Source organism: Ochotona curzoniae, unplaced genomic scaffold (assembly GCF_017591425.1).
Source record: "Ochotona curzoniae isolate NIBS_2020 unplaced genomic scaffold, NIBS_Ocur_1.0 contig_1274, whole genome shotgun sequence".
Classification (NCBI taxonomy): Eukaryota; Metazoa; Chordata; class Mammalia; order Lagomorpha; family Ochotonidae; genus Ochotona; species Ochotona curzoniae.
Window position 1 is genome coordinate 1,474,892 of NW_024465023.1, and position 14,824 is coordinate 1,489,715.

Sequence of the window (14,824 nt, forward strand, 5' to 3'; positions counted from 1 at the left end):
TACAAGCAGTTGGAGCCAGGAGATGGAATTGTGAGCATCTTAACTGGCAGTGAACCACACAGACAAATGCCTGCCCCCTTCTATGTACTTGTTATTTCTAAAAATACTTACAGCATGCAACACAATGAAGGTGCCATGTAAATAGCTGCTCCATTGTATTGGTGATGATACAAAGACAAGGCAAAGTCTGCACATGCTCTGTACAGACACATTTCTTCCAGGACATTTTCAGCTACAGCTGAGGTTGAAATCACACATGTGGAGCCCATGAATACAAAAGGTCTCCTGTTCAATTTTTTTTCACTTTTTTAAAAAAAGATTGTTTTTTTTTACTTGAAAGTCAGAATTAGAGAGAGAGAGGGAAAGAGAGAGAAAGGTCTTACATCCAATTGTTTACTTCCCAAACGGACACAACAACCAGAGCTGGGCCAGTCCAAAGCCAGGAGCCAGGAACCTCTTCTCGGTTTCCCATGCGGGTGCACTGCTGCCTTCCCAGGCCAACAGCAGAGAGCTGGATCAGAAATGGAGCCACTGGGACTCAAACAAGTGCCCATATGGGATGCTGGCACCACAGGCAAAGGTTTAACCTACTACATCACAGCACCAGCCCCTTGTTAATTTTAAAAACATGGTTTGCAGGACCAGCGTTTGGCACATTAGTTATGCTATTACCTGGGCCTCCTGCATCCCATATGAGAGTGTTGGGTTTGTGGTTCTGTTCTGGGTTTCTGCTAATGTGCACCCTGAGAGACAACAGCCAATGGCCCAAGCACTTGAGCCCTGCATGGGAGAGCTGCATTGGGTTCTTGGCTCCTGCCTCAGCCTGACCCAGTCTCAGCCACTGCAGCCATCTGAGGAACAGCAGACACGAAAGATCTTGATTTCTCTCTCAAAATGAAGAAATGAAAGTTATTTCCAAAAATGAAAAAAACAAGTTTTTTAAAAATCTTGGATTCTATTTCAATGCCAAAGGGAAAAACTGTCCCATTATTTTCTTGCTAGGCAAATACTATATACATAAAAGAGCACAAAGTACAATATATATTACCTGATACACAAAGCCTAAATTGAGAAATACACCTTAAACCTGAACAGCGCAAAGGCTAATACAGCAGGCCTGGCTGATCTCCTTGGCGAGGCTGGCTTACAAGACCAGCCCTTGGCCCACATCGGGAAACTTAACCTTCAGGAAATTTCCTACCACTGCAGGAATGGATAGGAGTGGCTCAGTCAGTGTGTCTGACATGTTCGTGCAAACCAACATGACTTGTGCTTGAATACTGGCCTTTCTTCTGGAAGCCTGGAATTTGGGGGCATGGTACGGAGCAGATATCTTCATGAGCAGCCCAGGTCTGAACCCTGGGTGTTGAGTCTGCAGAGGGCACCCGTGGCAGGCAGCCCTGAGCCGTGCTTTCACTACTCCCCACTGAGGGAGACGACCAGGGCACTGCTCTGGGAACTGCGCAGCTGGACTCCCAGCCTTCCCCTGCGGTGGCTTTCCCCGTCACTGCATTTGCTTTGCAGCCGTTGGCTGGAATAAATCTTAGCCATAAGTGTGAGTATCTGCTGTGCCCTGTGAGCCTCCTGCACAAGCAACAGTCCTGGGGGAGGCGCTCATCAACACCGCCAGCACACCCTGCCTCAGTGGCACACGCCTTTACCCAGCAAGGTGCCCAAGACTCACCATCAGATTCAGCTTGTGGTTGATGGCCAAGGCCGAGTGCTCCAGGGCTTTGAACACGGAGGAGTAGCAGTCCCTGAGCTTGGTGTATTTGCCAACCAGGGCTATGGTGCATGCCTTCTGCAACTTGTCATATCTGTGGGGCAAGACAAGCCCAAAGGTTAACCTCTGGTGCCGGGGTAGGCCATGACAAAGAGTATACTGCAGCCACCTACAACTCGTAGGTGCTTACGCTTCAGGAACACACAACCCTCCCCTTGCTGAACCGGAAGCAAATCCCCCCATCCCACCACAAAGAACCAGAATCTGCCCACCAAACAGATTTCGGAAATCCTACGAAATCCCAACATCGGCTTGCATAAACAAGCAGCTACAAATCTGAGAGAGGAACGAGAGAAAAAGTTGAAAGCATTGAAAACTAAGAAACTTGAAACTGCTCCCACCATCTCATAAAAATGAGCTGTTTATAAATTAGATTGTAAGGTGACATTGTACAAGGAAATGCATTCTGCTTGTCGACAGGAAGCACTCCCATATTAACTTTGTAAGGTGACACTGTATTAAAAAAACCGCATTCCAAATGTCTGCATTTAGAATTGTACCATTCCCAGCTGGCTCACAAAAGTCTGGTTATTCACAGTATGCCTGAAGAATGGTATGAAGAAAACTGTTTAAAATATTACAAGCCATTTAGATCATTTTTATGAGAAAATTCCATTCTGCGGCAGACACTCGATTACATCTCATCATCATAGACGCAGTGCTGCTTTGGTCAGGAAATCTGTGCAGGAAACATGACAAATATCTGGTCTGATATTAAGCATACAGAAATGTCACCTTGCACTGAAGATATTTCAGGGACTGAAGCTCTTTCCCGAATACCTAGGAAAGATGCTGCTGTGATAAGGCTCACCCCTCTTTCATCTCCACATCTTCAAAGGTGCAACAGGAGACAAAGCCAGAAGAAGCTAAGTCAGAAGCGGCAAGACAGGGATGACAGCACCTAGACAGCTGCCGGCGCCTCGCCTCCCTACCTAGGGCTGGAAGCTCCAAAGCCACCCACACCTCCTGCCACCTGTCCATGAGGGTCACAGGGGATGGACAGCAAGCTGCAGTGAGCTGAAAAGTGGCGACAATAAGAATGTGCAGGTGCGGCCCGGCCTGAGCTGAGGCCCATAGCTCCTGGCAACATGAGGCTCCTCCAAGCGCAGCAGGTCTGCCCTATGGCCTCAGGACATTCTCTGTGCTCTGCAGAGAGGACCGCGGAAGGAGGCAGTGCTCCTGTCCACAGGGACCCTCCTTCGGCTGGCTCCCTCACACCTCAGGCAGCAGAGGGTGGCACAGGTGAGTCTCTGGGTCACACCTGGGGCGGGATGCTGTGCAAGAAGGATCCCTGGGCTTGCCCACTTGACCTGCTCTTCCCCGAGGAGCCAAGCAGCACCTTGATGCCCTCCCCTTCCTCATTGGCCATCCCAGTGTATGCGATTCAGGACTCCCCCACTGCTGTGATCTGCTGCGTGAGGGGGAGGTAGAGTCTGCTCAGCAGCCTACCACAGCAGGCAGGGCAGGGGGTGTCTCACTGTGGCCCCAGGTCGCTGGGCAGCGCCCACACGCCCTGGCTCCAAGCAGCTCTGGCAGCCAGAGTCGGGCTGCTCTGTGGCCTTGTTCTGCCTCCTTTCTCCCGAGAGCATGCACTGTGGGGACAGCTGCTCCAAAAGGTACATGCCCAGCACCACTGCCGTGCCCACCGCTGCAGCATGCTGTAGACCCCATGCACAGCACCTGCCTTGCCTGAAGACTACACTGAATTGAATGGCTACCCTCCAAAAAACACCATGGCCCCCAGAAAGTGTGAAAGTGACTTTGTTGGAGTATTTGCTGCTGCAATTAATAAAAGGGTCTCCCTATGGAGTCATCTTGGATTGGGATGGGCCCTAAATCCAATGGCAGACATCCTTGAGAAAGAGAGGGGGGCGGAATATGAATGAATGGATCAATGAATGAATGAAGGACTGGTAAGAAATGCAAGGAGCAGGTGATAATGAAGAAGAGGCAGAAGCCGGAGCTACAAGCCGTAAAGCCATAAGCCAAGGATGGCTGATAGTTGGCTCAAGTCCCAACCGAAACATGTTCCTGCAGAACTTCTGTAAGGAACCAAACCTGCCAACACCTTCACTGTTATTTTAAAAGGTTTATTTATTTTTATTGGAAAGGCAGATTTACAGAGAGAAGGAGACATATTCACTGGTTCACTTCCCAAATGGCACCAATGGCTGGAGCTGAGCTGATCCAAACTTAAAGACCCAGGAGCTTCTTCCCGGTCTCCCACATGGGTACAGAGTTTCAAGGCTTTGGGACATTCTCTACTGCTTTCCCAGGCCACAAGCAGGGAGTTAGAAGGGAAGGAGAGTAGCCAGGATACAAACAAACGCCCATATGGAATCCTGGCTCATGCAAAGTGAGGACTTTAGCCACTAGGTTACCACACTGGGCCCCTGGCCCTTCAGGATGGTATAGAAAAGCACAAGTGAATACAGAATGCTGCAGCTTGAATGTGGCCTGTCCACCAAAGGATCACGTGCCAAATGCCTGCTTCCCAGGATCACCAGGTCACCAGGGTCACCAGGGTGGGAACCTGGGTGTTGAGTTGATGGGAACCATTAGCGCTGGGACCACTGAAGAGACTGAGGTCATGGGGCTCTGGCCTCCTGCGGGAAGTAGCGCAGTCTCCTGGAAGTGGATCAGTTCCATGAGCGTGGGAAACAAAGTAAGCCTATCTGCTCAGCTGCTTGCTTGTTAGCACAAGTGCCCATTTCCTTGCTGTGCCACCTTCAGGCTGTGAAACAGCAAGGGTCCGAAGCCAGACTCCCGAGGTCTCAGGCCACTGTGAGGCAAAGAAACCTCTTTTTACAAGTACCCATCCTCTGGTATATTTTTTACAGCAACACCCAACAGACTTGAAGCATCATTTATTTAGCCTTCTTTCAAATTAAAAAAAAAGTTACAATATGAAAACTTCCGGTGCTTCTACAGCATCCATCCCAAGCTAACAAGACAATTGCTACAAGCGACTGATCCCTTAATTGTTCCTGAGGGCAGGGCAGGTGCTTCAAGCTGTCCTCACTCCCTGGGAACACCCCCATTCAGCCACCTGCCTGTGTGCCTGACCCCGCTCACCCAAGTCCAGGTGAGAGGGCGAGAGTGTGCCAAGCGCCAGGCCAATGAGTCATCTCCCGCAAGACAGAGCCCGGCACCCCGAATACCTTAACTACTGTGGCGGCCGTCTGCATCTGGTCATCCTAATGACAAGGCAGGTGCTGCTCACCTCCTGCTCCCGCCAGCTGGCAGAAGAGGCCCAGTGAGGTGCAGTCATCTGCCCACAGCCACAAGGCTCTAAGCCACAGAGCCAAAGTCTGACTCCACATCCCTAACCCCCCCACCTGTGACCTCAGCCACATGAGGCGGACACTGTGGGGAAGCCTGCGCCTCAGCCAAGCTTCAGAAAGAAAGTGGGTGACAGAGGTCTGCGTGCCGACCAGCTGACAAACCGTCTGAGTTCAGGCAGTCAGCTGGGAGTTGTAAAAAAAAGATGCTGAAACGCTAACAAGAACAAAATGAGACAACAACAGCACAGCTGACATTTCCCATTCAAAAGGAGGGTTTGGTTTTGTTTTGTTTTTAAGGATATTTAGCCAATGTTAAAAACAAACACGACAAAAAAAGAAACACCTACAGCTTTTAAAACTATTCAAAACATTCAGAAATTGGAGTTAGCAGCATGGCTCGCCAGGCTAATCCTCCACCTTCAAGTGACAGTATCCCATGTGGCCACCAATTCATGTCCCAGCTGCTCTGCCTCCATTCCAGCTCCTGCATACACCCTAGGAAAGCAATAGAGAATGGACCATATCCATGCAGGAGACCCAGAAGAAGTTCCTGGCATCAAATCGGCTCAGCTCTGACAGTTGCAGCCGTTTGGACAGTGAACCAGCAGGACAGAAGATCTTTCCCTCTCTGTAAATTTGCCTTTCAAATAAAATAAAGAAATGTTTAAAGAAAAAACCTTCAGAAACTAAGAAATAAATCTCTACATATTTAAATATCTATACATGTTTTTTCAAAGTCTTCCAGAACCCAAATTCCTCCAATACGGTGTACGGACAGCGAAATCAAGGACTCCGGATGTCTCTAAAGAATACACAAAAGCACCATAACAATGTGATGTGGCTTTGGATGCACCAAAAACAGAACATGCACATGCACAGCGTGACATCCTTAGTAAAGTAGTCTTAGTCCCACCCCCAAGCCCGAGAAGTACTGAAGTCATTGCAGTACATACCTGTCAGCCATGTTTCTCCACTTGAAAAGCAAATGAGTTTCAGAATCACCAATAGGCAGGCTCAATCGCTCTTTAAAATACTTAATGACGCCTTGTCCCTCTAGCAGCATAGGCACTCGGTATGTAGAAGAAACATCATGGATACAGATGACCTGATCAGTGATGAGAAAATATCACTTTTTACTGCATTGACCTGACCCAACTACCACTCAACAATGAAAGCATCTCAGGAGGGCTCAGTGCAATGGCGCCGTTGGCCAATCCTCCACCTATAAGCACCAGGATCCCATATGGGTGCTGGTTCCTGTCCTGGCAGCTCTACTTCCCATCCAGCTCCCTGCTTGTGGCCTGGGAAAGCAGTTGAGGACAGCCCAAAGCCTTGGGACACTGCACCCACGTGGGAGACCAGGAAGAGGCTCCTGGCTCCAAATGAGCTCAGCTCGTGGCACTGTGGCCAGCTGGGGAGTTAACTAGTGGATGGAAAATCTTTTTCTATCTTTTCTATAACCTTGTCTTTCCAATAGAAATAAATAAATCTTTTTAAAAAAATTCCTGGGGCCCTATGCGGTAGCCTAGTAGCTAAAGTCCTCACCTTGCATGTGCTAGGATCCCATATGAGCACCAGTTCATATTCCACCGGCCCCATCTCCCAATTAGCTCCCTGCCTATGGCCTGAGAAAGCAATCAAGGACAGCCCACAGCCTTGGGACCCTGCACCCGTGTAGGAAATCAAGAAGAAGCTTTGGGCTCTGGGCTCCGGGCTCCAGGCTCTTAGCTTTGGATCAGCTCAGTTCTGGCCGTTGCAGCCACTTGGGGAGTGAATCAGTAGACAGAAGATGCTCCTCTCTGTATATCTGACTTTCCAAAACAAAATAAACTAAAATGAAACAAAAGATATTTATTTAAAAATTCTCAAAAGACAGTGGTAGATTATCTGTTCAAAAAAAAAAAAAGAAGGGCCTGGTGGCGTGGTCTAGTGGCTAAAGTCCTCGCCTTGAACACCCCGGGATCCCATATGGGCACCGGTTCTAATCCCGGCAGCTCCACTTCCCATCCAGCTCCCTGCCTGTGTCCTGGCTTTGAATCGGCGCAGCACCGGCTATTGTGCTCACTTGGGGAGTGAATCATCAGACGGAAGATCTTCCTCTCTGTCTCTCCTCCTCTCTGTATATCTGACTTTCCAATAAAAATAAATAAATCTAAAAAAAAAAAAAAAAAAAAAACACTGCTGGGAGAGCCAGTTTTAGGCTCCTCCTCCTATTTAAAAAAAAAAAAACAATGGAGACCAGCATGAATACTCAACTAACTAATCCTTCACCTTGCAGTGCCAACACCCCATGAGCAACAGTTCCTATCCCAGCTGCTCCAGTTCTCACCCAGCAGTGGGAAAGCAGTTGAGGATGGCTCAAGGATTTGGGTCCCTGCACCCACACGGGAGACCTGGAAGAAGCTCCTGGCTCCTGGCTTTGGATTGGTTCAGCCTGAAGTACAGCATCGCACAGGATTCACATCCCAGCTGCTCCACTTCTAATCCAGCTTCCTGCTATTACACCTGGGAAAGTAGCAGAGCGTGGCCCAAGTGCTTGGGCCTCTACCACCATGTGAGACCTAGTTGGAGTTCCAGACACTGACTTCAGCCTGGCTCTGTTCCAGGACATTGCAGCCATTTAGAGAGTGAACCAGCAATTGGAGGAACTCCTGTTTTCTCTCTCTGTAACTCTGTCTTTCATGTAAATCCATAAATATATATATTTTAAAGAAAGAGATACTAATGGGCTTCACATGGCTCTCTCTGGGGATGACACCGCAGCCTGGTGTTATCCTTTTAACACAGAGTGGTCACACGAAGAAGCAGGTGTCCTATTCAGAGTGCAGCCTCCGACTGTTTACCTGGTGGCGGGGGAGCTGTGGGGCCTCACGCGGTGATGCAGCAGCCAGAAGGAACAGGCAGCAGCACACAAGTGCTTGCAAAATAATAAAGTCTGCCACTGAAGATGGCACCAACCTGTTCAGGCTTCACGTGACAAAACATGGAAATCTTCTCCTTGACGGGCATCTCTATGGGCGTCGAACTGCGGCAGATGATCTGCAAAGGCAGTTTCACATGGTCAGCGAGCAGGAGCGGCGGCTAAGTGGCTGTTCACTTGCAGGATGCCAGAGTACGTGCTCATTCACGCTGGGCATTCCACGGACTCTCAGAAATTGGGCTGAGCAAGTCTGATCAAACTCAAACTATCAGTAGGAATGCAAAGGGCAAGATGTCTTTGGTGAGCAGGCAAGCAAACAAGTGTCACTTCAGTAAACACAAGAAAAGCACTACAACGAGGTCAACAAAAAGTTTCTCTAGAAGGCCGAGTGGAAACAGTTCAAGTTTGCAAGTCATGCAGTCACTGCCCTGATGGCTGACAGTGCCATGACAGTGTGAAAGCAGCTACAGACAAACACACGGGTGCGACGGTGTGCCAAGAAACAGGCAGCCGACTCCTGATCTAGCAGTTGGCAACAGGTGGAGAACATGCTGTGAGGGACATAACCATTTAGACAAAAAAAAGAGAGCAGGGACAGCCCACCCTAGCAGGACCACAGGAAAGTCCCGAGGTTGCATCTTCACTCTAAAGAATCCAGAACCAGAAAAATGACAGGAGCCCACGCTTGCCCCGCTGTCAACGGAGCCGGTCCCGGGAGAGCCTGGAGAAGACAAGATGGCCAATTGATGTGACACCTGGGATCCGGGTGAGCCTTCACTGGCTCCCAGACACAGAAGGCCCATTGTCAAACGACCCACATAAGAGCCACAAAGAAACCCAACAATGCCACAGATCAACAAAGGAAGTTCCACGGCCAAGAGACCTTGGAGACGAACTTGCCTGCGCAGTTGAACTCACCAGATCGGGAGACAGGCCGAGCCCCCTCAGCGCACGGACACTGATCTGGGTGGGTTTGGTTTTTTGTTCTCCGGTAGCACTGGGCTGAAAAGCAAAGGGTCTCTTTCAGTACAATGGCCAGCCAGATTCTCTGGCTAGCCTGTGGCCCCCCAGGTTCCAAAAGGAGCACACAGAGCATCACAGGCAAATGTCACAAAGTCACCATTCCCACACTCACTCCCCACTCACCTGTGGGACAAGGCTGACGTGAATGGTACAGAAGTTCTCCCTTTTTGCTTTAAACTGGAACTGTCTGAATGCTTCCACGAATGGCATTCCTTCAATGTCTCCAATGGTGCCTCCCAGCTGCCGGTGGAGAGCAAAAACATGCAAATGACCAGCCATCCTCCAGAGTACACAGACAGAAAAGTCCTTGATGCAGCAAGCACCATAAGAACTGAAGACTGGTGATTGCACAGGAGCAGGAGTGCACAGACAGCTCCAAATCAATGAATTACACACTGAAAATAGGTGAAATTTGTGATCTACAAATTAAAACTTCAATGCAGTTGAATAACATGGGGGAAATCAGTTGAGGGGAAGGAATTTGGGGAGAAGGTAAGGGAAATGCCAGAGCCTATGGAATTGTATCATAAAATTAAAAATGAAATGGAAGATAAAAAATGAAAACAGCAAATATTGTACATTTCAGAGGGAGATGAAAGAAGGGAAAGAGAAAATGGTGACTGGAAACTGAGAGAAGCAGAAAAGGGGCAGGTCCGGGACACGGCCACAGGCTAACCCTTGCCCAGAGCCCACGCTCAGTGAGCGCCTGTGCTCAGCCAGCAGCCTGCCGCCCAGCTGGGGAGCCACAAGGGGCTCTGCCTCCTGCCTAGCCCGAGCCCAGCCCCGCTGCTGTATGCGCTTCGGGAACAACAGAAGCTAGCTTCAACCAGTGGTCAGAGTTGGAAGGCAAACAAGCCCAGTGAGAATGTGAAAAGGCGAAAGCTCCCTTACTCAGGTTGGATCTAAACAGTGAGTATTCGCCCATTCCCTGCCTCTCTCTGCTCTCACGTACACACACTGTACACGTACCTACATGTATTTAAACAGCCTGCTGGCAATATTGGTATTACTAGAACTAAATCACCATTATTAAAATATGCTGGCTTTCTGAGACAAATAGTATCCAAAACTCCATGATTCGGTAATCCTCCGGTAAATGTCAACTTAATTTACAATGTACTCCCAGTAAAGTGTTTTATCCTAAGAAAAAATAACCTTAACCCATTCATCCTCACCATATTTAAATGCTTAAATACCATGACGTGGATAACTATATGCTCAACACTCTGAGATTCTGGAAAGAACTCAACAGACAGCACTCCTAGCCAGTTGTGACTTCATCCAGGAGAACAGTAAAACAGAGCTACCATTGTGGCATAGTAGGTTAAGCTGCTGTGGGCATCCCACAGGGGCACCTGCTTCAGTCCTGGCTGATCCACTTCTGATCCATATCTCTGCTCATGGTCTGGGAAAGCAGAGAATGGTTCAAGTGGTTGGGCACGTGGGCGATCACCCCAGACCTCTGCCTTGCTACCTGGAGGGCATGGCTTAAGCCTAACCTTCCCCATGACCTGAGGCACAGCCTTCAGGCCTACACATGGAATGTGACTTCCAACATGGCTATGAGGTCAAGGGGAGTAAACCTGAACATGACCTCTGACATGCAGGAAGATCTAGGGAGATAGAACTGTCATACAGCCAATTACAGCATCTTTGGTGGGCAAGGGGTCTGCCGGAAGGCTCCCTCCTGCCCTCCCCTTCCTTACCCTTTAAAACCTGTAACCTGTGAGTAATAAAACGCACATTCCTCACCAGCTTGTCTCCGGTGGTCCTTGCAGCCGAAGGCCACCATCTGCCTCACCCTCGGTGACCTTGGGGCCTGCTGGCAGGCCTAAACCCAGAGACCTGCACTCATGTGGGAGACCCAGAAGAAACTCCTGGCTTCAGCCGGGCCCAGTCCTGGCAATTGCAGCCATCTGGGAAGTGAACCAGCGAATGCAAGATTCTCTCTTTTATGTAAACAAGTGAAATTTGACCTGAGAGTGGAATGATGTGTTGTTAGAGAAGAAGAGGTCGGTTCCGGCTTACCCCTCTCACCCCAGATCTACTCCTCACACCACCCTCGCCTACAGGGGCTTACTGAGCACTGGAACCCCAAGTCCTCGACATCTTGGCTAATCATTAGTTACTCGAACCTGAAGCATCCCAAACTGAAGCGCTGTCGCCTGCAAGCTCTGCCCTCCCTCCTCCTTGCACAACCCAGGCCGCACTGCTCTCGGGCGCCACACACCCTATACACATGGATAGCATCACTGCGTGCTACCAGAATGACAGCCGTCCAAACCAAGGGCCAGTAGACTCCGACGCACGGTCAGTTCTTTCTTGCAATTATTACTTATTTTAGGTTGGCACAGCAGTTCCACGAGCTAAGTCTTCTATCTGCAAGCTCCCACATCCCATATGTGTGCCACTTTGAGTCCTGGCTGCTCCACTTCCCATCCAGCTCCCTGCCTGTGGCCTGGGAAAGCAGTCGAGGACGGCCCAAAGCCTTGGGACCCTGCACCCACATGGGACAATCAGAGAAGGCTCCAGGCTCCTGGCTTCAGATTAGCTCAGCTCTGGCTGTTACAGCCACCTGGGGAATGAATCAGCAGATGGAAGATCTTTCTTCCTGTCTCTCCTCTCTGTAAACCTGCCTTTCCAAAAAATCCTTTTAAAAAATATTATTTATTTCCTTTTTATCTGAAAGATAGAGACAAAGATCTGCCTTCTACTGCTTCCCTAGCTGAGTGCGTGTAGCAATCAGGGTGGGCCAGGCCAAGCCAGGAGCACTTGAGCCATACCTCTTACCTCCCAGACTGGCATCAGCAGGCAGGTGCACTCAGGAGTAGTGGCAGGACCTGAAGCTGCAGGCCTGGCTCTGGGACCCGGACACCTCCCTGGCAGTGTCTCCACCACTGCACCAACTGCCGGCCCCTAGGGAGCCATTTCCATCCGCTTCCAGTCACACTGCCATGCACATTCACCCAGCAGCATCTACAGCTGCTCCCATGGTACAGGGCAGGGCTGAGTGATTGTGGCAGACCCACAAAGCGGACAGGTCCCGAGCAGGCCCACTGCAGGTGAGGTGGGACTCCCAGGCCAAGCATCCTCTTGGCTCTCACCCTCCCCATCCTCCTAAGCCCAAGCCATGGGACCCCCTCAGGCACGGTGGCCTTTAAACTCAGAACATCACTCCCACGCTGACACTCCCTGGGGCTCACTGCTTTACTCAAAAGCAAATGGAGACTCCTACATGCAGCCAGCGATTGGCCCTACAGATGCTGCTCATGCAGGACGATGCAATCTGTCTGCGTCCCTAGAACCTGCCCTCTGTGCCTGAGCCCCTGGGGCTTTGGGTCCTCCAGGGGCACAGTCCACTACCCGCTGACTAGCTGGCACGGTGTGAAAAGTAAACAGCAAAAGTAACACTGTACTCAGTTCTCAGGACCACCTTGCCATGAAAGAAACTCCACTAACTTTAGTATAGTTCAAGGTCCCTGGGCATGGAACAGGCAGAGATTATGATCCTTCTGTAAAAGAAGGAAACATTATGAAACTGTAAGAAGCAAAATGTATTCCACGCAATCAGCAGTTGGGAAAGGTTGGGGGTAAAAGTGCTAACTGCAATGCGCCAGAATCTAATGGGGGGACCTTTTCAGGGCAGCTGGGAAGAAGCCGCTCTTAAACTAAGCTACGTGTCGGGAACAGCATCTTCCTTTTCTGATGGGAATGCTATGAGCCAACAATGAATTCAGGAAGGAAGCCAACTTTAAACATTGTCCCCTTCTGCCCCCATATGGCCAACAGTAGTACTGCAGTCCCTCAGTCCTGTTCCCACACCTCTGGGTCAGTATTACAAATGTGTTAAGAAACTGATTTGTTCTCACATCATCAAGCCCCACCACTCCCTTATCAACAGTTTTGCTTCGCGTGGTTCACGTTACTCATGTTCAATCACACCATAAAAATGAGGGCTCAACGTGATGGCTCAATTGGCAAATCCTCCCCCTTCAAGCACCTGCATCCCAAATGGGCACCAGTTTGTTTCCCGGCAGCTCCACTTCCCATCCAGCTCCCTGCTTATGACCTAGGAAAGCAGTGGAGGATGGCCTAAAGCCTTGGGACCCTGCACCTGCGTGGGAGGCCCGGAGGAAGCTCCTGGCTCCTGGTTCCTGGCTTCGGATCAGCTCAGCTCCAGTCATTGCACTTAGGGAATAAACTAACAGATGGAAGATCTTTCAATATCTCCTTCTCTCTGTAAATCTGCCTTTCCAATAAAAAACACCTAATGAAAATTTTCATTCTAATTCAAATTGTAAATAACTTGACTATTAATTGTTCTATTTTTTGTTAATTTCTTACTCTCTTTTAATTTGTGAAGAAAAATTTACCTAAGGTATGTATGTGTAGGAGAGCCTAGCGCGTGGGGGCGGGGCGGGGGCGTGGCCAGTCTCCAGGTCTCCTGGAGTGCTTTGCAAACACCCCTTTGCCTACCTTAGATACGGAAGGACTACTGGATGAAGGCTTGAAGCAGCAACAAACATATGTGAAAAGCTGCTTTTCCCATTAATGAAGAGTCTCTATTTTTAGGGAGAAAATATTGTGGTTTCTTTAAAGGCAGGAGTCAAGGATTTTGGATGGCCGGAACCAAAATGGATGATGCCCACACACACCACTGGCAGGAGCAGCTGAGGCCCGGGGGGCACATCAACCAACAGCTCCCAGACACTGCCCGTGACGAGCCGGCTTCGCACAGCCCTTCCAGCGCCTACACAGGGGCTGTGCGGACCCACCTGCTGCACACGACCTGAAGCGAACCCAAGAGGATGCCATCCATGGAGAGCCTGAGGCCCGGTGCACCCATCACCACACCCAAGCAGCTGTCAGCAGGGCTAGCTGTGTAGCCAGACAAGCCAATTCAAGAGCACAGTAATTAACGACTAAAGCAGAAAGAACCCTAAGGCCCACAAGCTAAAGGTGGGTCTCCCAAAGTTTGTGCTAGCGGTTAACAGACTGACGTCAAAGCCAATGGATTAGCGGCGGGAACCGACACCAGTTACGGTGTGTGAAGGCGATCCCTTTGGCAAGTACAAGTGAATACCATGCCCTGCGCCCGGGCTAGAGCTCTGCAGTGTAACCACGGCGAGCACGTGCTCAGAGCCAGGCTGCTGCCTGCCCCTCAGTCTTCTGCCTGCTGCACAGACCACTTTCCACACACACACCCCCGGTTAACCCACTCAGCAAACACAACAGGTGCAAGCAAACGCCCGCCCCCCAGAAGCCTGGCTAGGTCTCACGCTCCTGGAACGCAAAGAGCTGACAAGTGGACTAACAGAGTCAGGTGCACTAGCACCGCGATGAAACGCTGCCTTGCTAGAAAAACTGAGAAGTTAAAGTGCTAAGAAATCACATCAAGGTCAAATTTGGCTTTAATTTTATTTTACGAAGTTTAGGGGCATCTGTAGTACTATTGAAATATATTACTGGATCTGGCATCATGGAATAGTATGTTAACCTCAGCCTGTGGTGCAGGCAGCCCATATGCGTGCCAATTCAAGTCCTGGCTGTTCCACTTCCAATTCAGTTCTCTTCTAATGCACCTGGACAGAACAGACTAACCCAACAAAATGGGCTCCTGAACCCACGTAGGAGACCCAGAAAAAGCTCCTGGCTACTGCCTTTGCATTGGCCCAACTCCTGCCACTGCAGCCATTTGAGTAAATCAGCGAATGGAAGCTCTCAGTCATCTCTCCTTCACTCTGTGTTACTCTGTCTTTTCTTTTTTTAAAAAGATGTATTGATTTTTCTTGAAAGATGCAGAGTTACAGAGAG

The 14,824-nt window shown here is 49.7% G+C and overlaps 1 protein-coding gene across 1 annotated transcript in view; it reads right to left on the reverse strand.

The window, feature by feature from the left end:
- CTPS2 (CTP synthase 2) overlaps positions 1 to 14,824 on the reverse strand; it is a 113,486-nt gene that overhangs the window by 69,922 nt on the left and 28,740 nt on the right. The window contains exons 6-10 of the mRNA XM_040997562.1: positions 9,134 to 9,250; positions 8,906 to 8,989; positions 8,026 to 8,106; positions 6,021 to 6,172; positions 1,685 to 1,817 (exon numbers count right to left, since the gene is read on the reverse strand). Of these exons, the coding sequence (XP_040853496.1) occupies positions 1,685 to 1,817; positions 6,021 to 6,172; positions 8,026 to 8,106; positions 8,906 to 8,989; positions 9,134 to 9,250 (567 nt within the window). The remainder of the gene's footprint in view (positions 1 to 1,684; positions 1,818 to 6,020; positions 6,173 to 8,025; positions 8,107 to 8,905; positions 8,990 to 9,133; positions 9,251 to 14,824) is intronic.